This window comes from Sceloporus occidentalis, unplaced genomic scaffold, assembly GCF_023333645.1.
Source record: "Sceloporus occidentalis isolate IW3139 unplaced genomic scaffold, rSceOcc1.0.p SCAF_2, whole genome shotgun sequence".
In the NCBI taxonomy this organism is placed as follows: domain Eukaryota; kingdom Metazoa; phylum Chordata; class Lepidosauria; order Squamata; family Phrynosomatidae; genus Sceloporus; species Sceloporus occidentalis.
The window spans coordinates 94,755,849-94,781,380 of NW_028316982.1; the positions used below are offsets into that span (position 1 = coordinate 94,755,849).

The following is a 25,532-nucleotide window of genomic DNA, read 5'->3' on the forward strand; positions in this document are numbered from 1 at the left end:
GACCCAGCTGTTATCCTGATGTCTCTTTCCACCAGCCTCCTCTCTCCTGAATAGTGGGGCTCAGGAGTTTGATGGGCCAGGAAGGTGGTGGGAGTCAGTGGTGGTGGGAAGGTGGTGGTGGTGGTGCTCAAGAGTTTGATGGGTCAGGAGGGGTGGGGAGTAAGTGGTGGGGGGAAGGAGAACCAGCTGTCATCCTGATGCCTCTTTCCACCAACCTCCTCTCCTCTGAATTGTGGTGCCCAGGAGTTTGATGGGCCAGGAGGGTGGTGGGAGTTAGTGGGGGTGGAAAGGTGCAGGGGGGGGCTCAAGAGTTTAATGGGTCAGGAGGGGTGGTGGTGGGAGTAAATGGGGGGGGGGAGAGAACCAGCTGTTATCTTGATGCTTCCTTCCACCAACCTTCTCCTCTTTCCACCTCAACATTGGAACTTCCTGACAGTAAGGGCTGTTCGACAGTGGAACAAACTCCTTCCTCGGAGTGGAGTCTCCTTCCCTGGAGGTCTTTAAACAGACTGGACGACCATCTGTTGGGGATGCTTTGACGGAGAGTTCCTGCATGGCAGATTGGGGTTGGACTGGATGGCCCTTGCGGTCTCTTCCAACTCTACCATTCTATGATTCCTGAATAGTGGGGCTCAGGAGTTTGATGGGTCAGGAGGGCTGGTGATGGGAGTACATGGGACACTGCTTTTATCCTGATGCCTCTTTCCACCCGCCTTCTCTTTTCTGAATGGTGAGCCCAGGATGGGTCAGGATGGGGGGGGGGGGAGGGAGGAGAGCCAGCTGTTCTGCTGATGCCCCTTTCTACCAACCTCCTCCTTCTCCTCTGCCCCCAAAGAGTGGATCCGGGAGGGAGGTCGGGAAGTAGGTATATCAAGGGCGGCGGCTGCCTGCCGGAGCAGGAGGAGGGCAGCTCTAATTGCTTTCTCAATGAAAGATAATCACCAAGTCCCGGGAGAGGCTCCAGATTAGCACTCAGCCCTCTCTCTCCAGTGATCTCAGCCTTTCTCTCATCCTCCTCCTGCCTCCATTTACAGCCCATTCAGCAGTAAGTGGATCGAAGAAAGCCGCTCTCCTCCTCCTCCTCCTCCTCCCATTAGTGACAGCTTCGGACTTACTTTCCCCCCCCTCTCTCTCCTCCTTTCCCTTTCCTTTCTCGCTCCCGTCTTTCTTAGGAGAGGCTCCATTCACTCCTCCTCGGTCGCAGTCGCTGCTGCTGCTTCTGCTCTTCCTCCTCTTTGGCAAAGTTGAAGCTCGGAGGGAAAAAGGAGGGAGGGTGGCTTTCTTTTGGGGGGGGCCGAAGGAGGGGGTTCCTTCTCCCTTTTCACCCCTGCCCCCTCTTTCCCTCCCCTCCTCCTCCTCCTCCACCATGAGCGACCTGGAAGGGGACTTGGCCAAGCTCTTGCTGCTGAAGGATGAGCGGCTGAAGGAGCTGGAGCAGCGCCTCTCGGAGAAGGACGAGGAGATCCAGGAGCTGAAGCGCAAGCTGCACAAGTGCCAGTCCGTCCTGCCCGCGCCCACCTCCCGCATCGGGGCCCCCCGCACCACCCGCGCCCAGGGCATCTCCGCCGAGCCCCAGACCTACCGCTCCTTCCACGACCTCCGACAGGCCTTCCGAAAGTTCAACAAGTCCGAGAGGTAGGTAGGCAGGCAGGCAGGGGGGTTGGCTCCTGGGAGAAGTGGGTGGGGGGTGAGGGGGCCCCCTCCTCCTAGGCCTCCAAGGGTCTCTGCGGGATCTCTGTGGGCCTCCCTCCAGGACCTCCTCCTCCTCAACCCCCTGAAGAAGGAGAATCTATGGGACCTCTTAGCTCCCCTCAAAGTGTCTCTAGGAGACCTCCTAGACCCCCTCAAAATGTCTCTATGGACCCCCAGCCCCCCCCCCCCCCAGGGAATCTGTGGCACCTCAAGGAGACTCTCCTATTACCCTCGCCGAAGGAAGGAGTCTCTGTGGGCGCTCCTACTCCGCAGCCCCCCTGGAGAAGCCTCGGTGGGACCCCTTCGCCCCCCTCAAGAAGTCTCTGAAGGACTCTCTGTGGGACCTCTAACCCCCCCCTCCCCAAGCCTCCCCCTGAAGGAGCCTCTGTGGGAGCTCCTTCTCCTCAGCCCCCTCCAGAAGTCTCCCTGGGACCTCTTCAGCCTCAAAGGGTGGGAAACTGTGGGGAGGAGTTGGGGGGGGGGGTCTCCTTCTCCTTCCTCTCCCTCTGAAGGTGAAAGCCCGCCAAGGAGGCCAGGGGGGAGGACCCTCCCAATGCTCTCCCGCCCTGGCCTCCCCCAAAAGTTAAAAGACCCGCACCAAAGTCCTCCTCCTTCCCTGGCCAAGTCCCTAGTTCTGGAGCTGTTTTGGGGCTGAAGCAGGAGCCCTCCCTACAGAGAGACACACAACACTCACAGACACACACTGCCTGCCTGCCCCTCTTCCCCTCCTCTCTCAGCCCTTTTCCGGCCCTTTCCCTTTGCAAACTCATCCTCTCCAGAAACTGGAGGGAAGGGAGACAAAAAGAGGTTGGCCAGCAGCAGGGCTCCCTCTTTGAACCTCGCTCTCTTTGCTCCTCATCCTTTGGCCCTTTGGGGTTGTCCGCCCCCCTCTTCTATTTTGGGTGAGCATGCGCAGTACAGAGCTTTGAAGCGGCTTGCCCTTCCTCCTCTTGCCCTCAGCATGGGCTGAGGTTGAACAGGCGCGTCCTCCTTTTCCCGGACGCGCCCTCCATTTGAGCCCTCTCTCCAGGGGGGTGTTCTAAAACGTCTTCCATTTTGAGCATGACTAAGAAGCACGGGGTTTATCTTTGTTAGGGGTGTTGCTAGCTCTTTCTTTGGTCGTGTCCTCCATTTTTCCTCTCATGTCCTACATTTTGCGGTGCCTTCAAGTGAGGACACCTTGCTGCTCCCACAACTAGGGGAGGAAAAAGGGCAGTGAGAATCATCTTCCCAAGCTTTGGTCCTCTACATTTTGTTTTTTTGGACTTCAGTTCCCAGAATTCCTAGCCACTGACCAAAGTGGCAGGGATTTCTGGGACCTGAAGTCCACAAACAAAAAACCCTCAAAGGCTCCAAAGTTTGGGAACTACTGTCATGAAGAACAGTAAGGGTCCTCCAATCCAACCCCTTTGTGCCATGTAGGAAGACACTTTTGACAGATGGCCACCCAGCCCCTGTTTAAAGACCTCCAAAGAAGGGGACTCCACTCAAATGTCCTAACCATAAAGGAGGACAAGGCACTGTAAAATGTAGGACATTTCAAGAGAAAAACAAATGTAGATACGCTGCAACATATACAAGCTAAAAACATTCATATCAATGTCAAAACATGCCTCTTAGTCATGCTCAACATGGAGGCCATTTGGGACCTCCTCCTGGACAGAAAGTTGAAGTGGAGGACATGTCCTGGAAAAAAGGAGGACCTCTGTCACCCAAGACTCTGAGGTCTAAAACACACTGCAGAAACAATCCAGTTTGAGACCACTTTAACTTCCTTGGCTCAGGGCTAGGGACTTTTAGGAATTGTAGCTTTGTGACCACAATAAACTACAATTCCCAGGATTCCCTAGCCCAGAACCAGGGCAGTTAAAGCGGTCTCAAACTGGATTATTCCTGCAGTGTGTCTAGCAACCTATTCCACTATCCAACAGCAGTTTATAACTGATGTTTAGGTGAAATTTGGATGATTTTTCCCCCCTGGGAAAGGGAGGAGAAAACATCCAAGGAGGGGAGAGGCAATGAAAAGTTCCCAAAAAGTTACTTTGAGGGGCTGGCAGGGTGGGGATGATGGGAGTTGCAGTCCATGCATAGCCTCCCTTTCCCAGCCAAGGCTGCTCTGCCAAACGACCTCCCATCTTGGGCAGATTGCCTCCTTCCTTTCCAGTCTGGCTGCTACTGCTGCTTTCTTTTTTTGTTTTTTGCAAACCCCAAACATAAAAAAGGAAAGGAAAGAGAAATAAATAATGAAAAAGTCCCGGACACCAGAGAAGGCCCATCGATCGGCCTCAGCATTAAACCCCCGGCGGACATTAGTGGGAGGAAGTGCAGAGAGCATTAGGAGCTTTTAAGCCAAGGATGGAAGCGCCCAGCTCCAAATGCATGGCGCAGGAGATTGAATATCATCCCATTAAAGCGGCCCTCCTTGCTTCCACCGCCGCCCTTCCCTCCTCCTCCTCTTCCCACTGGCATCTGTTTCTCCTCCTCCTCCTGGGGATGATGGGCTCCCCTGGGAAGGAGAGGGGGGCAAGGATGGTGGTGGGCTTGGGCAACAACAGGGGCAACACACACCAAAGCTGGGTGAGATGGCAGAGACTGTATATCCACACTGCAGGAATAATCTGGTTGGCCACCACTTTGGTCCAAAAAAATCATCCAGTTTTTGAGACCGCTTCAATTGCTCTGGCTCAATGCTAGGGAATCCTGGGGATTGCAGTTTATTGTGACCCCAGAGTTCTCTGATAGAGAAGGCTAAATGTCTCATGAAACTAGAGTTCCCAGAAGCATTGAGCCAGGGCAGTTAAAGCAGTCTCAGACTGGATGCTTTCTGCAGTGTGTTTTGGAGCCCTTTGATTGCCATGGCTCAATGCTAGGGCATTCTGGGAATGGCGGTTTGCAGTGTTTGTTAGCCTGCAAAGCTCTGGTGCAGACTACCATTCCCAGAATCATGGCAACCAAAGGTCCCAAACACAGTGCACAAATCATTCAGTTCCAGACTGCTTTAACTGCCCTGGCTCAGTACTAGGGGATTCTGGGAACTGTAGTTTCATGAGACATTTAGCCCATTCCATTGAGCCATGGCAGTTCAAGTTGTGTCAAACTGGATTATTTCTGCAGTATGGATGCAGCCTCCCGCTGTGGTAGTTTTGTTTGTTGTGGCACCAGGACTTTGCAGATTAAGAAACACAGCAAAGTACAGTTCCATAAATCCCATTACGTTGAGCCATGGTGGTCACAGCAGGGTCAAACTGCCCCTAGTGCCACAACACACTACAGTTCCCAGACTTTCATCCCATTGAGCCATGGCAGTTATAGTGGGGTCAAGTTGGCTCTGGTGCCACAACAAACTACTATTCCCAGAACCCCATAACAGTGAGCCATGGCACTTAAAGCAGGGTCAAACCAGCTCTGTACTATTCTCAGAATCCCATAATATTGAGCCATGATGGTTTAAAACTGGATTATTCCTGCATTGTGGATGTCCTTGATGAGGGAAAAGTCTGGGGAAAGTTTTGGTGGGAAAAGAGGGTTGCTGGTTGGGGGTTTTTTGTGCCTGCATCTCTGTATTTGAGGAGTTTCTGGACTCTTGTCTGCTTTGCCATTGCGTCCCTTAAGGGGCACCCAAGAAGACTGTGTGTGTATGTTTTTGTGCAGGGATGTCCTGCTGGCAAAATGTTGATCTGGGGTTGCCATGGCAATGAGAGGGCAGTGGACTGGTGGCCAAGGCCTCAAGGCCTGAGCAAGAAGGCAGCTGAGGAGAGAAACACAACAATTCTCCCTCCTGAGAGCCAGAGCTGCCTTCAAGTTTCCTTCTGCCCTGTTTTCAAAGTGGCCTGCCTCACAAAATAAATCCAAAGGCCAATTGCTAGTTCCAGTTAGAATATGTTACTGCCATGTGCCTTCAAGTCGTTTCTGCTTTACGCTGGGTGACCAGATTGCCCATTTTGCACTGCATTCAAGAAAAATGCAGGACGTTACAAAACAAAACCTAAAAACACTCACAGAAATGTCAATTCATGCTTCTTAGTGATGCTCCGAATGGAAAGCATTTTGGAATTCCTCTTGGACAAAAGGTTGAAATGTAGGACACATCCTGAGAAAGGCGTACCTCTGTTCACCCTGCAATTATGGCAACCCTCTCATGGGGTTTTCTTGGCAAGTTTCTTCAGAGGGAGTTTGCCGTGGCCATCCTCTGAGGCTGAGAGAGTGTGACTTGCCCAAGGTCACCCCAGTTGGGAATGGACTCATGGTCCCCAGAGTTGTAATCATTGAATCACTGGAACTTACCTAAGTTAGTGACTTGCCAAGCTCCCATGGATTCAAGGGGCTAGCGATTGGATTTAAGCCAAGGAGTGTTGTGAGAACTTTAAAACCTGGCAGAATGATTTTGGCCTGTACTTTGGTGGATTACAATACCAGTGGATTACAATACAATTCCTCCTCCTCCTCCTCCTCCTCCTCCTCTGTGCTGGATAATCTTTGATGGTTGAGAATTGTATGTGGTAGAGTTGGGAAGAAGACTTTTATTTGCTCAGTCAGGAGAGGCCTTGTTTACCAAGGAACAAGGGTCCTCCTCCTCCCTTAGGCCAGAGTGAAAAGGTCACTTCAGGCAGCAGTTGTTGGGAGAGGGCAGTATGGTGTTGGAGAAGCAAGGTCTGAACACACACACACACACACACACACACACACACACACACACACACACCAAATTAGTGGAAGACGTTGTCCTGTCACGTCTGTCTTCCATAAAGATTCAGATACCATCCAATTGGCTTTCAGACAAACAAAAAGAACAATTCATTACAGGTTGAGTTTCCCTTATCCAGAATTCCAAAATATTCCAAAAATTGAAACTTTTTTTCCATGGGTGGCTGAGACAGTGAAACCTTGGCTTTCTGCTGGTTCACTGTACACAAATTTTGTTTCATGCACAAAATTATTTAAATTACTTCCAGACTATGTGTATAAGGTGTATATGAAACGTAAATGAATTTTGTGTTTAGACTTGGGTCCCATCTCCAAGATATCTCATTATGTATGCAAAGTCGGCCCTTGATATCCTCTGGGGTTTGGATCCAGGAGCCACCTTGGATACCAAAATCCATGGATGCGCAAGTCTCATTAAATACAATGGCAAAATAAAATGGTGCCTGTTATATACTGTACAAAGGTAAAATCAACCTGGATTGATATGAATTGCTTTTTGGAATTCTCTCTCTCTCTCTCTCTCTCTCTCTATCTATCTATCTATATATATATATATATTCTCACACTGTGGATGGTTGAATCTATGGGTACAGAGGGCCAACTGTATTCCAATTTAAAAAAAAAACCCTCCAAACTCCAAAACACTTCTGGTTCCAAGCATTTTGGATAAGGAAGACTCAACCTGTACCTTCTTCACTGCCTCAAGTTGCAAAATGGCTTTGACCTCTCCTTGTGGTTAGTTTTTCTTCCAACTGTGATACAATACTAGTTTGTTACTGTCACTTGTGTTTACATTGTAATCTCTTGAAGGGGAAGGATCTGTCTCCATGTATTCTGTAAAGTGCCCTCCCACCCTGCTACATAATTAATAATTATAAAACTAATAAAAATAACTTCCACTAATATCAATATTCACTGATTTAAAAAGCAAACTTGATGACTACCGAGTTTTCATCTATTTGCACATTAATCCAATAGTTCTGAGAAAAGCATCTGTACTATGCGTGTATTTTCATGATTGTCTACACATTACTGGCAACACCATTTTAGAAGAACCATTTCATCCTGTACAGGAGATTAATGATGCTTCTAAGGGATGCCCCAGTATTAGTCATGACTTGAAATAAACATAATTTAAAATGGTTATTTAAAAACCCCAACCACTTGCTGCCCAGTTTATTGGAGCACCTTTTCAGTCTTTTGCAATGTGAGTTAGCTCAAGAGAATAACAAACTTCTTCTGGGCCCTTTATACTTATTTTCACTTAAACTCTGCAAGAAACTGCCCAGAAAAGAGGAATCAAAACACTTGAAAAGATTATTATGTTTCAGCTACTTAAGTTGCAAGAGAGCCAGTTTGGGGTTTGGGGAGAAGAGGCTGGCTGAAATGAAGAACAGTGAAGGGTTGTTCCTGTTAGAAAGAAGGTACATGAGTGACAAAATTACCCAGTGGTCTCTATATAAAACTGTGTCAGACACATCCCATCCACACACATACAAAAAGACCAAAGGCTGTGATTAAAAATTGGATTCCTCACAGTGTCAACTGTGGCTTGAATATGTGTGTGTGGGTGGGTTTTGGTGTAGTTCCTTAGGTTATTTCTGGTGAAGGTGTCTTCCTCTTCTCCCCAGACCATTGGAGTTTGGAAGGTGACGTTGGTGACTGGGGCAGGTTGTCAGTCCTTTTAATACATCTAATTCACTAGAGGCTTTTAAGAACTGGGTGCAGTGGCCTCTTTGCTGCATTTCACTATACTTTTTTTTAATGCTTTAATGACTGGGGTTATTTTATGAATTTTGAAAGTGCTGCTTTTGAGGCCAGAGATTCACCTGAAAGAGAGTACTGTAGGCCTTGGGTTAAAATTAAACCGGTCTTATAAATATAGGATTTTAAGTTAGGGGTTCCATGTGCCACTGGAAAAATGACTGGGGAAAAAATTGTGCAAAGCAAGGGATTTCATGCTTCCACGCCTCCCCGGACTCTTTTTCCAAACTGGGAAACTTTGGGGGATGAGGAGAGCTCATCTTGTTTCACAGAGACAGATTTATTTGTTGTATCAGATGTTGAGGGCATTTTTTCCCTCCAGCATTCATCACAACTTTTAAATCCCAACTTCCTCCCCTTTGTGGTTTACACTAGGACAGAGGGTAATTTTTTTTAAAAAAAACCCTTATGTTCAGCATTTGGACTCCTGCTTTCGAATAGAAGCCATGAAGTTTATTTTCAGCACACTGACTCACTGTAGCAGGGAGTTATGACAAGGATAATATATGGAGATAGTAATGGTTGGAATTGAGGGTGGGAGAGATGCACTAGAACATTTAAAGGAACAGAATGTCTTTTAATAATGATCTCGCATGGAGCTTTCTTTTTCCCCTGGCGCCCCCCCCCCCAACTCTTATTGTGCAAAAGCAAAGCTTGGCTCTAATGTTTGATTTTAGTTTTAAAAACAAAAGTTCTATCTGTGAGATAACTTCCTGATATCTTGCATTGTAATTGTGCAAGTTTCAGTTTTTGAAATCAAAACTTTAGCTTGCAAGGCTAAAGGCACACAGGAGATTTAGAGGGCAGCTGTATGACCACTTGCCTGGAACTCAGTAACACTTACTTCAGAGTAGATGAAAGATTACACTCTCTTGTAAGACTGAACACTTAAACATATTTACCTGGGAGTGTAATCCCTGCTGGAAACAGAGGACCTTACAGCTATCTAAGCATATATAGGTCTATGCTGCGTGTCCAGTTAAAGTGAATGGGGTATATTTCTGTCAAGTAAACATGAGTATACATGTGTAAAATCAGATTGAAAGGGTTGTCTGGGGGTTTCTTTGCTAAAAGATATTATGATAACTGTCATTAATAAACAGTTATGAATTTAGGAATAGTGGAGGGAAGAGAATTAAGATGGATTTAGAACTGGAAATGGTATTGTGTATTAGATGGAGAACAGTACTGTGTCTCTTAGAACACACAGCCTACAGTGAGGAAATGACAGCTGTTAAAACGAAAGTATTCTTTCTAAAACTGATCTTACTGAAGATGTGCCACCTGGAACTCTCTCATCAGTGAGAAAACAAATATATATATTCCGTTTCCAATTAAAATCTGGAATGCAAACACCACAAATACCTATTGCGCCTGCATATTCAGGAAGAATATTTTAGTTCTTCCTGCAAAATTGTTGTAATAACCACAACCTTGGTTGAGCCAAATTTTCTTTGATACCTGAGATGATGTCTGATGAAGCATTTTGAGTAAATGAAATGCAGTATATAAACATTATATATAATTGTGTTTTTCTCTGAAATAAAACAAATATACAAAATAATTAAAACCTTTATGTTGAATTGCCTGATTTTATGTGTCAGCACAGAATATGATAAGGCTTCTTTGACTATCTCCACAGGCACCCCCAAATGTGGGGAGATCAAATCGATATGGAAAGTTGATTGCATTTTATATGTATGTGACTAAATTATTGAAATAGTACCCTCTCTCTTTCCATCCCTCAAGATCCCAAATGCACTGCTGGATAATTTGGAGGCCTTCTGGCAATGCATAGTAAAGACTGGACAGATTGCTTGAAAACTATACAGAAGAGCCTGACTCCAATAATAGGAGCTGATCTGACATTTGGGGCATGTGACAGCTGGGGAGAGAAATTAAAATCTGCTATTATAGTGGACTCTTTAAAGCCATTTGTTTCAGAAACAAACAAAAAGATGTTTTCCTTGCTGCAAGACCAAAGAGCAGTGGTTCCCAACCCTGATACAGTGATGAATTTCAGATGCTAGAAGCCAGGATTCTGGGAGATGTAATTCAACAACATGTGGCACTCGGAGATTGGGAACCACTGCCAGAGATATTCCCTCCATACTAGGAATAATGGTTCATGCAGCCCAGGGGTGGAGAACATGTGGTCCTCCAAATGTTGTCTGACTATAATAACCACCATCCCAGATAATTGCACATACTGGCTGGGGCTCGTGGGAGCATCCAGCAACATCTGTAGAGTCACAGCTACTCTGCCATTGATATAGCAATATTGTATATATGTGCTATCCTGACCCAAGTCATTACCCAGGTCAGCCCGCGGCCATGCCTTGTACCTGCTGTTGCCTGTGCACCCCTTACCTTCCTCCGCTGAGAAGACCCCTGTCACAGCATCTGATGTGGAAACCTTTCCACGGTAGACACTACAACAGGGGGCTTCACAGTAGAGGTGACTGAGAATCTCTGTGGTAAACAGTGGGTCACTTTGACCCACATTAAAGCCCCTTTGAGCCTGCATCAGACCTGGACCACCAGATTGATGTCCAGTCTGCCTGGCCTGGAGATATTAGCCTGCATTGTCTAAACAGAACAATGTGAGGCCAAGGGGGACACAAGCCTTTTGGCCTATGCAGACAGCCCCTTTATAGCATCTCTGCCCCTGCCCAGCACACCTTAACAGCCAGCAGCTGCACTGAGCAATGGAGGTCTTATCAGAAGCTAATGAGTGTTATGTTTCAGCTTTCTCCTTTCAGGAAATGAGGCTGTGCCAAGGAATTTCAACAGGGGTTCGGTTTATGATTGCCACAACCTGGTAGGAGGGGGCTGCAAATGTCATCCTCCTAGCACCCTGACTGGCCAATGAATAGACTTCCATCTTTTCATGTGGCAGCTGGGAATTAAAGTGGGTGTCAAGCGTGGGTGTCAAACTGCCTTGGATCCCATTTTGGGAGAAGGGCAGGATATGAGTGCAATTAAATAAATAAGTGGCACTTACAATCATAGCAATAGTGTCATAATCATGACTACAAAGTACTATTGAATATAGAGCAGAAACAGAGTTTCTCAGATATGTAACTCTTAAGTTAAATATCTGTAATTTGAATACAGAATGCCAGCCCATATTTTTAAGACTGTGGTTTTTTTCTTCATTTTTTTTTTTTTTTTACTGATGCTATACAATTTGTTTTTCTTTGTTACGGTGGGGCAATCTGACCCACATTAAACCCCATTTACCCCAGGATTGGACCAAATCACCCAGATCCACAGCTGGTCTGCCAGAATCTGGCCTGATCCTGGTGCTGGGGTTTTCGCCTGCATTATCTGAACAGAATGACACTATGCCAGGGGGAACACAGGCAACACTATGAAATGTTGGAGGGTATAAGGAAGCCTGTATGTTGTGGTGGGTTAGTATGATAGATTAAGTTCAAATCCATGTTTAGCCTTGAGTTTCACTGGCTGAACTTTGGCCACATGCTCTTAGCCTAACTTGCCACATAGGTAGGGTTGCCATAACCCTCCTGCCGGCAGGACATTCTCGGTTTTTCACCACTAGGGGGCATCACTGCACGGTTTCCTCCTTGACTCAGGTTTGTCCTGGTTTTGCCAATCTGGTGACTTTCACACCAAAATGGGTACTTTTCAGAGCCTTTGGTGTGATTTTGGTGGTTGGTTTTAATGGTAATTTTGAGAGTTGAAATAAGTTCCAATCAATTAGGGCTACGTTTTATTGCCATATTAACCTTACAGGGACTTTTCAGGGATTTTTGACTGAATATTTGGTGAGATATGGGGGGGATTTGGTGAATTTTGGCCAAACGTTTGGGGAATTATCTTTGAGGCTTGTAGGCAACAATTGTTGCCAGACTCAGGAAGAGGAGCTCCTCCTCTGTTTGGTCCCCACATGGACTGGTCCCAGCAAGGCAGCAGAGGGGAGAGGGCCATTTCCTTTGGCGAGGCGAGGATGATGAGGAAGCGGAGGAGGAGGAGGAGGTGCGTGGCCATTTTTAATATTGATTTTGCCCCTGTGTATTTTTTCTAACTTTGACTGCCAGGGCTCAATGCTCTGGAATTCTGGTGTCTGTGAGGCATTTGGCCTTCTCTGTCAGAGAGCTCTGGTGCCACAATAAAGTACAATTCCCAGGATTCCGTAGCACTGAGCCCTGGCAGTCCAAGCAGTGTGTTTTGGACACAGAGATCCTCCAAATGAATCCAGTCCCCAGCCTTTCTATCTCTCTCACACACTGCAGGACTAATAACCCACTTTGAGACTGCTTTAACTCAATGCTAGGGAATCCTAGGAATGCTAGTGTTTGGGAGACATTAAGACTTCTCTGTCACAGGCTCTGAGGCCACAATAGACTACAATTCCCAGGATTCCCCAGCACTGAGCAATCTCAAACTGGACCATTTCCTCAGTGTGGATGCACCTGGTGAGGAATTCTGGGCACTGCAGTTCAACTACTTTTGGAGGGTTATGTGACTCCCTGTCAGAGATAGCTCTGGGGCCACAGTGTACTACAATTCCCAGCATTCCCCAGCACTAACCCAGGACAGTTAAGTCACTCTCGAACTGGATTCTTTCCTCAGTGTGGATGCAGCTTTGGTGAGGAACTCTGGGCATTTCAGTCCAGCTATGTTTTATTTCTGCAGTGTATTTTGGACCAGAGACAAGGTGACCAGGCATCCTCCTCCTTTTCCAGATATGTCCTCTTCGGTCAAATTTCAAAATGTCCTCCACTTTGATCATGGCTAAGAAACATGCATTTATATTAACATTTTAAAAAAAGCATCAATTTTTTTTGCGTGTCCTCCATTTATTACAACTGTGTCCTCCACTTGAAAATGTTGTCCTACATTTGTCCCGGTTTGGAGGTCCTGACTTATGGCAACCCTACACATAGGTCTATTGTGAAGATTAATGAAGTGAGGAAAACCTTGAAGGAATGTTGTGATAAAAATGGAGTCAGATATTATTGTATTAAAAATAATAAGCATGTTAATATGCTACCTCATTAGATAATAACAGTTTTAGAGGCTTTTAGCAAATGGAACAATTTATTAAACAATATAAAACGAATGTTCGTATTTTTTAATGAAATGCTTTATCTATTATTGCTTCGGACACTTTATAATTCTCTAAAACACTTGTAGCTTTTCTAGATATTCTCTATTACAGGTCTCTCAAAAGAACTACAAAGAGGTGTAGAAATGTAATGGCAAAAATAGCCCAGCAAAAAGCTCTGTGAACCAAAGCACACATGAGCAGCCTATGTTCACTGTTTTTCAGTTGTTTTAGTTATTGCAAGATTCTTTTAAATAACCAGTTGAAAAGATCTTTATCTTTTGGCTATGAGTTTCAGAATCAAAGTTTCGGAGTATTGTATAAGAAATCCTATGTAGCTTTGAGTTCTCTGTGTCGTTTAAAATAACGTACAAAATTATGTTAGACATCCAAATAAAATATGAAAAATATTTATGGCAGTCACAATGGTATATTTCTGTTGCATACTTTGGATTAGTTCTTTTTAATATGTCACACAGTTGAGCATTATCACATGACATGGCATGAAATTCCAAGGATCAAATATGTGCTGTGGCTGCAATGAGGATGCATGTGGACTTGTGTTCACATCACTTTACTGGAGGTTCCTTACTTTTTCAGAACAAATACAAATGTAATTATTTTTATCAAGGCATTGTTTACCTTATGTATCATTTCATGTAGTCCCCAATGGCCATTTCTTTTTTAAATTAGAAAAGAGTAATCTCCAAATCTTTCCTTGTTCTGAAAAAAATTCCCAAGTTATCTTTTGTCTGTTTGTTTCCTAAACTATTGATAGCTGAAACACACTTCTTTTTTTCTTAATTAAAAGTGCAGGCACACTCTGCTCTTCCACCCAGGAAGATTTTCCATTAGTTTGGGAAAGAATATTTAGGGCTCAGAAAACAAAACAAAATTCCAGAAAAGAGTTCCACACAGGGTTTACAAAGCATACTGAAAGGCCCACTGGACAATGTTTATTTGATGTCTGCATTGTTAGAGCATTGGTATGAAGGTTCTAGGCCCCACCATGAAGCTCATGGAATGACTTGGGGTTAGTCAATGATTCTTAGGCAAACCTCCCTCACAGGGTTGTTGTCATAAATAAATAAATAAATAGGTCGATATCCTCCAAAATTTCACAGATGAAAAGTGGGACATATGTGGCCAAACAATCAAGATGGCAAAATTTATTAAAATGTATTAATGAGGAAGAACATGCAAGTTGGGAAAGGCTGCAGTTGCTTGCTTTTGCCTCATTCTACAGGGAAAGGCAAGTCGTTTGTCTTCTCCTCTCCACTTTCCACTGCACTTGCACTTTGCACTCAGTTTGCAGCAATTGATATAAGCTGAGGACAAAGGGGGAAAGTGGATGAAAGAAAGAGAAACTGGACATTTTAAAAGAAGTTGAAAAAATGGTGTGTGTGTGTGTGTGTGTGTGTGTGTGCCTTCAGGTTGCCTGTTGACGTGTGATGACTCCATGAATTTCACAGGGTTTTCTAAGGCAAGGAATACTCAGGGGTGGTTTTGCCAGTTCCTTCCACTCAGATATAGCCTACAGCAGTGATGGCGAACCTATGGCACGCGTGCCAGAGGTGGCACTCAGAGCCCTCTGTGTGGGCACACATGCTGTCATTCTAGCACAGAGTTTGCCAGAGTTTCTTACTAGAAAGCCAGAGGAACATGGCACTTTGCAATAAATAAGTGGGGTCTGGGTTGCAGTTTGGGCACTCGGCCTCTAAAAGGTTCACCATCGCTGGCCTACAGCATCCATTGGTAGTCTCCCATCCAAGTAGAAACTGGGACCTTTTAAAAGAAGCTGAAAGAGCAGGATGACAAAGGATTGATTGGGACTATCTCTGCCAAATTGGGACAGCTGGAGGATGTGCAGGAAGAGAAATTTAGTATAAGGGGCTGTAGCTTCCTTGGATGAAAAAAGGAGGGATATAAATGGAAGAATCAAAGATATTTGGCAGTGGTTTAGGCAGAGTGGCTAATAATGACACTGCCTATAACTGCAACCATCTAGTTCACGATTTCATAACAAAAGGACACTGCTAACAAAAGAACAACAACTCCTTCCTTCCTTCCTTTCTTTTTTGGTGGACTCCATTAGGTTTATAGAACTTAAGTTAGTGGAGTCTAAGGAGATTACTACCCATGGCTTTTAAATCGTGATTATATCCAGACAAATGTGGCTTTTGTGATACATCACATGATGCCACCTCTGACCCGTAGCAGGTGAGTCCCCCAACCATGAGTAGGGCATCCCTTTTCATTGATGGGGGAAACCCTTCAATGAGCTCTCAGCAGTGCAAGTTCCCAGGTGTGAGATGTTGCTCCTGGGGCAGTCACATTACTGGCATTCACATGGTGTCAGTTTAACCTCCTGTCCCACTGTCCCCACTGCCCCTTGCTCTTCCCAAGCAGCCTGATGGCCTTTATGCTTCCCCCTCCTCTTTTCTTTTCTGCTTTTTATTTACATTACTGTAGCAGAGCTCCAGAGTTGCTTGAGTTAAAAGAGGGAAAATTAAAAAGAAAAATACCAAAATACATGCTGGGTAGGGCATAAGGCAGGGAGATGGGATTAAAGGGGACTCAGGAAGAGAGCATGATAGCAGCAGCAGCCCCAGTCATATAATTCTGAAGACATGTCATATTGGGGCTTGGAGCATGGCATTTCTTTTCTTTTTTTTTACTGAGTCGATTGCTGTGAGAATGGGGCTTCTAAAACCCGAAAAGAAATGAGGTGACACAGTTCAGTAACATCAATGTTGATGTGTCTGCCTCCATGGATAAGGTCTGGAGCAATTTTCCTGTGTGCCTCACCCTTACAAGGCCCCTGTTCTACAATATTCCAGAGGTATTCTGGAGGTCTGTCCATCACTGTCCTGCAACAGGATACCTTTTAAAGGGAGACAGAGAGATGTTAAAAATTTTCTCTCCATTTCGTTTCTGGTTCTCTGAATTCCACCTAGATTTTCTTCCAGTAATTGTTTGATATCCAGGTGCAAGACACTTTCTATGTGTATATTGGAGGTTGATATAGATATTTGTGCATATTTTGTATGTCTTTTTTGTGATGCATGTACATACATTTTAATAAATACATTTGGCACACATAATCCGCATTGACTGAAGTGTATTTATATATGCATAATTATATACACATATTTGAACAGGAGAAAAAAAAGAATCTTCTCCACAGAGATGGACAACAAAAATAAATTCTACACATACTTCTGTTAGACTTGCACACCAAAAATTGGATACATTTGTTTTATATATATATTTAAAAAACCTAAGTTATTGTGAATTTCATTCCCATCTCTATTTTAAATCATAAAAAGTTGTGGAAGAGCCAACATAGTTCAACATTGTTTTCCAGCAATTGTTAAATGAGAAAGATGAAGAAGAAATAGAGGAAGCTTCAATTGCTGCCATGCCATGAGACTAACAGACTAGTAGTATTTACTGACACAAATCCCACTGTGTCAAATGAAAGGAGTGGGTATTGTGTAGACCCTCTGAATGTTTTGAAATTACAACGCCCAGCATTCGTTTCCGATGTCTATGCTAGTTTGGACCGCTGGGAATTTCATTTTAGCAATGCTAGAGAACCACACATTCCCTGCCTTTGCTGTATCTTAGAATTGTAGCCCAAGATACCTTGGAGTGTGAAGTCTCACCTCAGGATAGTCTGGAATGGATGTCTTTAAAGCCTGTTGTTCCCGACTGTCTTCTCATCAGTTTGTGGGGAGAAAGGGTTTTTTTTCAAGTTTTCTCAGGTTGTACTAAGGCATACTGGGAGAAAATGGTAAACCAACATGATTATCATATGATTATCCATATGATTGTCATAGAAAAGTACATATGCGTGAGTGTCTGTTTTCCTCCTTTGTATCAGTTTTTGGGGTCCTGAGACCCCTGATGCCTATTTGCTGCAGCTAAATAAAACTACAAATTCTCCTTCCTGCTGTGTGAACACTGGCTTGACTCACACCGGGGCAATGAACCCTTATTTATATGGATACGTGTACTTTTTAAGGTGGTATGAAGTGAACTAGAACAGTTGAGAACAGTTATGCAAAAGGTAAAATGACTGCTACTATCTGACCGAGCAATGTACCCTTGACAATTGTGTAAGGTAGAAGCAGAGTGGGCATAAACCATTTTGCTGCCTGAGACAAAACCTGGCCTGATTGGGAAGGAAGCCTTAACCCTTTGGACAGGACCCCAGTGCAGCTAGGGGCACATCAAGGGCATGGAAGGCAGGGCATTTGGCCCACAGGCCTGTGTCCTTTGAGAAAGGGTAAAAAGAAAGGGTAAAATCTAGGGAGTGCTACTTCCCAGCATCTGCCAGCTGAGCCTGTTGCATCAGGTAGCCTAATGGTAGGGCTGACCCAGGGTAGGAGAGGAGGAAACACAGGGCATGATGATTTTGCATCCGTCATTGTTTTAACACTATATGTTGTGAGAAAGTAACAAAAAGCAAATACAGAGTGAGAAAAGCTCCATGTCTCTAGTAACATCTAATTCTATCTTTATTTATTTATTTAGCATGAGTTAGTAATCGAAACACACTCTGCATGTTAGAAGTGCTGTCAAACAACTTTAAAATGGAGTATAAGAGCTAGTGTGGCCCAGTGGTTTGAGTGCTGGATTATGACTCCGGGGACCAGGGTGTGATTCCCCTCTCAATCATGAAACCCACTGGGTGACCTTGGACAAGTCACATACTCTCAGCCTCAGGGAAAGGCAATGACAAACCTCCCCTGCACAAATCTTGCCAAGAAAACCGTATGAGAGGGTTGCCATGAGTTGGAAATGACTTGAAGGCACACAACAACAAATACTGAAAAGCAGTAAATTTGGAGACAAATTGACTGAAGAATATGGTTATATTTCTGGCATGTGTATACCTCAAATGAAAACTTTAGATTTCAGGAACAGAAACTAATTTTGATGATGAAACACAATTTTTGTTATGAAATGACCATCTAGCCACTGAAATTAAGATAACATCAGTACTGTGAAAAATTCACTTTGTGGAGATGTACAGTCTTTCTTAAGCATGGCAATTTTGATTTTGTTTGACATGACTTCTTGTCCACTTCCTTCAGTAGGGAAGCGTGAAATCAGTAATAAAATTATCATTTCTGTACTCATTTGATCTATTTAATAAATATAAAACTCATTTTGTTGTTCAGGACAGCCAGTAGTCTTTTTAAACAGTTTTAAAAAGAGAGGCATTCATTTCATAACGAATATTATTGTTTTTTGGATTTTTTAAAAGCAGTTTGGCATAAAAATAAGGAACACGACTCATTGAAATTCTCTCTAAGCACCCCCTTTTCTGGAAGAGTTGGCACTGGGGAGATTTATTTCTTTTTCTGTTTTGCCAACAAGCTCTGGTCTGGAAACTCTCTTGTGGCAACATACATCCTTCTTAGAGATAATGCAAACTATTACTTTGCTGTGGCCGAGTGCAAGTCATAAAAGCAACTTGTAAAATGGGAAATTTGGGACTGGGTAAGCCCAGACATTAGACAAATAGCAAGTACACTTCTATACCATTTATCAGTGAACTAGTACTCCCTAAGCGGTTTGCAACGTGTAAGCCAATTGTCCCCAACAAGCTGATATTCATTTTATCAACCTACAAAAGGAGGGAAGGCTGAGTGGACCTTGGACCTCTGCCTGGGATTGAAAACACAACCTTGTGACCGCAGTACTGGGATTTAACCACTATGCCACCAAAGCTCTCTAAGCTTTTTTGGGGGGGAGAGGGGTCATTCAAAGGCAGCAAATGATTAATTATTAATTAGTCATTACAGTTTTGTTAATGCTAAGGAGAGGTAGGGGTGCTGGTGGGATATTCAACCTCCGGAGGCATAATAGCAAAATAGAAGGCCATACATCATTTACTGCTCCACCTCAGTGACCAAAATGTCTTGTGCCAGCCCTGTCAATGACTGCTTCATTTGCACAGTGCCCCTCCTTCTTTGTTGTTATTGTTCTTAGCTGCCTTCGAGTCAGCCGACTCATGGTGACCCTGTGGATGAGACATCTCCAAGACCCCCTATCCTCTACATTTATCAGCCAAGTAGGTACAATAAGTATTTAAAGAGCAGGAGACTTTCTGCTGGTCCTGAAGAGGTTGTTCTCCCATTCATGGCCTCAAAATTCAACAGCACAACTTTAAATGTTCCCCACTATGCTACAGGCAGATGATGCAAGAAGAATACAGGGAACACTCAGCATTATTTATACATTATTATCACTATTATACTGCATTTGGTGGGGACTCAAGAGACTCCCTTCTCAGTTTGTAGAGAGATCTTGTAGCACCTTTGAGACTAACTTGGCAGCATGAGCTTTCGTAACTTAAGTCTACTTCCTCAGATGCATCCCTCTCTCAGTTGTTCCTGTCAAAAAACCTGATTTAGCCATTCATTTATGATTTAGCCTGTTCCTGATTTAGCAACTCATTTTTCAGTTCGACCTTTCACCAATGGCCAAAGATGCTTTTTCCCCATACAAACTTTGGTGCTAATATTTTGATTTCTTGACATTTATTGTTCTTTAAGGTTTATGGTCCTGCAATTTGTCTGACCGATTTTACTGAGGTGTTTTGAATTCAAATAAAGTTGTTCAAATGAACACAGTAATACGTAAAAACAAACTGCATTTCTGCCAAATTTGAATAAAAACAATCCAAGCAGTGATACTTGAAAACAATAAAGCTATGTTAGAACATTCCAAAAGCATTCAAACACCGCAAAAAACCACTATTTATAGTTTAAAACTGAAAATTAAAGAGATGTGTCTGAAGTCCTTTCCAAAAAGCTGAGAGAGCGGGCAACAATCTGAGCCCTGAAGGAAGAACATTCCACAGTATGGGAGCAATGCTGGAGAAAGCCATTCTTTGCATGCTCAACAAAGAGGACTCTGGAAGCAGAAATGCTCTCCAAAGAACCTCTCCTGCAAAACTTTATAATTGGACAAGTGTTCAGATTAGTTTAATTTACTATTGCTATTAGCTGGTTTTACCATTGTTTGTCATAAAAGTGGGATTAGTAAATAAAGAAATAATAATCACAGTTGGATAAGTATGCAGTTGTGCTACTATTTCCTAAGATGAATTCTTCAAAAAAATTTCAGACGACATTTCTTCCAAACAGCAATAATGTGACAATAAAGTGAATGGAAAGTCGACAAAAACAAATTTTTACTTTTGGGAACTTCCCCAAAGTAAAAAGCTGTCATTTTTGTTGACTTTCCATTAGTTTATTTTTGCCTTATTGCTGTTCGGTGCAAACGCATCTCAAAAATATCCCACATTTGAGAGTTTTTCTACTTTTAAAATCCTATTTCTGAGCAGGATTCATCTAGTGTTATAAGGCTCCCAGTCATGTTAAATGTTTCACAGGGTGATATTTAATAGGTGTACACTAGAATCCTATATCACCTTTTACTTAACATAACTTTACCCCTACTTGGCTAAGTAGCAGGTAGTAAGAAATCCTGTTAGTGAATTGTGAAGATGTGTATTGGGACGCCAGCAAGAGTGTGCTATGCACATTGGTGCCCAATGCGTATTGGTCCAAATACACAACAGTCCTATTGTACATTGGTCACATTGTGCATCATTCCCATTATGCATGGGTCATTTTGACTGCTCTGCTATGTAGTAACATAACAACAGCCGTCTGTTGGATACAGACATTGCAAAAATGTCCAGTTCTAATTCATGTGTATGCCAGGCCACTTATGAAGATGCAACTTCCACACAAGATTCTGGCTATACTTTCTCTCAACACTGCTGTATCAAGATCTGGATGACACTTGCTGAGGAAATCAATTTTTTGGTGGTGTAAGGAATGATACAGCTCCCACAACCACTTTGCTGGTGTTCTGCCTAGGGATTCTGGGACACAGTGGGGAAAAACAATCTCTGCTTCTCCCTACCAAACTATGATGCAAGCAGAGCAGATGGGAAGTGCTATAGTTCTTAGCATTTGTCTTGGCAGAAGGATAGACAATGAGTTCTGCCATAGGGTAAAGCCATTGGTGATTGCATGATAGTGTTTCAGAGGAAAAGAAAATGTTGTATCATAAGTTGATAATGTTTGTTGGCTATGTCATTGAAACCTGGGGACTTTTTTTTAGAGGTAGACAGTTCTAAGACATATGGCATCTGGAATGGGTGCTTCTTAGGAAGAGAAGATGTTACCACATTCTTTGGACCATTTACACTGTTCTGGGAGGAAGCCTATCATTAACAATCTGATTACGTTGGCGCTATGGTACTATCAGCAACTTTGCCTCTTTTTCCTCCAGCAGTGCTGGCTCAGAAATTAGCACGTTGCCAAATTAAATAGGAGAAGAGCTTGAACATTATGAAGACTTTTGTTCTGGATAATGGAGCATCTCCCTAAGGTTTCTGGCAAATGAAAACTGAATTTATGAGTTCAAGGCTTGGTCCAGAAAGTAGTTTTAGCTGGGAAAGTTCTATACATGTCACCTTTACAATTCTAAAGGTTGCCCTAGAAGTAAGTAAGTAAGTAAGTAAATAAGTTAATTTGTGTAGCATATGCTCAGATAAATCTAGATAGGCGTAAGAACCAGATACATTGAAACTACATATGGTTGAATTACAGAGCTGGGAATGTTCAGGGATAGTAACCAACCTAGAAGTAAAAGTAGTAGAAGTGAGAGAGAGCTGAACCTAGAGAAAATTAAGAAGTGATGACAAACAAGGGAGAAGATGTGGGTGGTGAATAGGGAAGTACCATGAGGTTGATGTTGGTGGGAAGAAAATATTTACATATCCTTTATCCACTGAAATATCTGCAGGAACAAAGGGTTCTTTGTTTGGTAGGTCAGGCTACTTATCCACCTGGCCTAGTGCTGTTCACTCTGACTGGCAATACCTCTCCAGAGTTGCCATCAGAAACTTGTCCCATCTACTGATACTTGACCTTTTTTAGTGGAGATATTAAGAACTGAACATGGGTATGCTAAACATGCACTATACTGTTGAGATATAGTCCCTCTTCATAAATTTATATCTATATGAAGAGTTGGATGGGTAGGTATTTTTAGGCTTAGAGTGGTGCAATAGGCAGTGTCAATTCTGGACTAAAAAGACCTGAGATTGATCCCCCGCTAAGCTGCAGTGCTGTCAGTGGATGACAAATAACGATTTCTCAACTCTGCCTATTTCACAGTGTGGCTGGGAGGATTAAATGGAAGAAAGTGAGCAATGAGCCATACACATTGCACTGAGTTCCTTAAGAGAGGGTCAGATAAAAACTGTAATAAAGAAATAAAAGTCTTCTTGAAACTAGAACCATATCAAAATTCTTATGCATGCCATTAGGAATGCTGGAAAGCAATGATTTGACCAATGTTTCTTGTAATCATTCTTCATTCAGCTGATTTCCCTGTTCCTACCTATTAGGAGATATTAAGTGCCATGTTTATCAGAAATTGTAAAATCCTGTTTAAACATGTCATCATCAGAAGCAGAATAGATTATAGATGCATTTGACAAGACATCCTTATGACTGTAATCAGTTTTGTTTCATGCACAATTGAACAGAAAACCATTTAACACTCTTTAAAAGAAGGCTAAAATGGTGCAGTGCTAATGTTCATATTTATCATTTTCTTTTTCTTTCTTTCTTCTTCTCTCTCTCTTTTTTCTTTTTCTTTTGTCTCTTTTAATCTGAATGAAAGAAGATATTTTAGAGGTGGAAGGTACCCCAAAAGTCATTTAGTACAACTCTCTAGCATTGCAGGAATCCATAGGTAAAACATGCACCATAGATGTCCATCCTGTCTCTGATTAAAAATTAAAGAGAATTCAAGATATCCCAAAGTAGTCTGTATTACTATTGAAAAACTCTTACTATCAGGCAGTACTTCCTAATCTTTAACTGCTATCTCCTTTGTTGTAAATTAAATTTATTGGTTCTGGTGCAGCTATCTCTTCCCAGTTTTGTCCTGTCCGTGGTAAACATAGGCGGGATACAGACTGCCCAAAAAGGGGGGGTCCCCCACCTACCTGGTTTGCTCCGCGAGGGAGCCACAGCAGACAAACCACGCGGCTCCATTGCGGAACAAAAAGAACCCACAAAAAGCAGGTTCTTCTTGAGGCGCCTTTGTGATGCCGCAGTGCGCCAATGGCACACTTGCAGCGTCACAAAGGCGCTGGGACGTACGGACGCTAAGCGTCCATTGCGTCAAAATGGTGGTGCCTGTGTGTATATGCTAGGGGTGAGGCCAATATGGATGGTGCATCCTTGGCCAACCCCTAGCACTTGACGGTGGCGCTGCAAAGGCCCGTCTAAATCGGGCCAAAGCTAACTCTCTCCACCACTCACAAAAGGGCTTGGTTTCCAGTCTGTTTACTGTCTTGGTCATCCATCTCAGGGCATATTCCAGATTGTACTCTAAGGGCTTATCTATATGGGTTATTTATGCCAACCGCACCCACCATTCCCCAGGATTGCTGCATCTTGTTTTCATTATGCAGAGCTAATACCCCAAATCAGGCATGGGCTCTCTTCACATTATGTCTGCACCCAATCCAGCTTTTCCTCCTCTTAACCCAAATTTTAAAACTTTACATTTTGCTCTGGGGTTTTGGCTCTCTCTACAGTTATGATGGGTCACTGCCTTCCCAAGTGTTCCCAGCAAGCTGCCTGGCACCCCTACTGTGGGTGCCAATTGTTCTGAGGTCAGAACAAGGCATTTAGCATTGATAATATGACTGGGTGCTTCATTGTGATCTTGGCAGCGGATGATAAACAGGGAATGTGTGGGAAGGCAAACATCCATCATCACTATGGAGAGAGCACAAATAATAGGGCGGAATTTGGGGCCAGAATATTCTGAGGGCAGCCTGAAGTATTCTGTCCATTAAAGACAAGCCCCAAGTGAGGTCTAACCAAAACAGAACAAACTGGCACTATTACTTCCCTTGTTCTGGACACTATGTTTCTGTTGATGCAGCCTCAAATTGCAATACGTTTTATTGTATTTTATTGCTCCCACATCACATGTTGATTGAACATTGTCCCCTTCTGTTTGCTATGGTTTTTTTTTTTTTTGGGCAGGGTTAAAATCACAAGACTAAAAAAATCACAAGATTAAAATGACTATCCATTGTACTTCTTGATCTATCTTGTTATCTGGAAGCATAGATAAGGTGGTGGCCCAAAATGCCTTAATGATACTTATAAAGGAAGGCTGTACCATTGGTCAGGTATCAAGGAATCAGTCTGGCCATCCTCACTCAGATCTATATAACCCTTTGGATTAACTGCTGCAGTGTGAATCAAATGGGGTTGCCTATGAAGACCACACAGAAATTTCAACTAGAGAAGAATGTCTAACCCTAACCCATAACTTCCAACATTTAATGGGGGGGGGGGGGAATGGGACACACATGGTCAAGCAACATCAGTGTGGTTAACATGTCAAAAGATATTAAAGACGAAGAACACATAAGCTAGGAGAGGTTGCAGCAGTTTGCTTTTTTCTGAGCTGAATGGGTAGGGAAAGATTCCTCCCCGTCCATTCATCTCCCTCTGCTGAGTTAACTGATGCAAGCTACTTTTGCATTTGCATTTTACTGTAACTGGAGTAAGCTCATGACAAAGGGTGAAAGTGGAAGGAGCAGACAGAAACTGGAACATTTTAAAAGCAGAATGGCAGAATCATAGAGTTGGAAGAGATCACAAGGACCATCCAGTCCAACCCCCTGTCATGCAGTAACTCACAATCAACAAGGTTAATCAGGACTGTCCCTGCCAAACAGGGAAATTTGGAGGATATACAAACCTTAAGGAGTAGATTTGCAGAGCTACTCCAGCTGAGAGTTAGCTTCCAGATATAATTGCAGGTGCTGTTTTAAAGCCCTACATTCTCTCCTCCATATGATGAGCCCTTGAAACTATCTCCTTGTCAAACTTAATGGAATATCCTTCTTCTCTGTAACAACGGTTTGGGACGTTAATAAGGACAGCATCTGAAAGAAGTGGTGCAGGGAATGTGTGTCTATTCTTGTTCTAAGAGGCTTTTATATAGTAAAAGATGGCCTAAAATATTTTTAATGAACTAAATAAGAGAGCCATCAGATCATATCTCCGTTTGCATTCAGTATCAAGGACATATTTCGATATTAGCACTAAATAACACTGACTAATTGGTGGCTAATTGGTTTACTGTCTTGTTCCTTGTATGTTAATAGTGTCTATGAATGTTGACTTTAAAATGGTGTTGTAAACTGTTTCACCGGTAGGAGAAG

The 25,532-nt window shown here is 43.4% G+C and overlaps 1 protein-coding gene across 1 annotated transcript in view; it reads left to right on the forward strand.

The window, feature by feature from the left end:
- Window positions 1-1,366: 1,366 nt before the first annotated feature.
- Window positions 1,367-25,532, forward strand: part of LOC149318733 (cGMP-dependent protein kinase 1) — a 799,226-nt gene continuing 775,060 nt past the window's right edge. Inside the window, exon 1 of the mRNA XM_089510365.1 lies at window positions 1,367-1,635. Coding sequence (XP_089366491.1) covers window positions 1,367-1,635 — 269 coding nt within the window. The remainder of the gene's footprint in view (window positions 1,636-25,532) is intronic.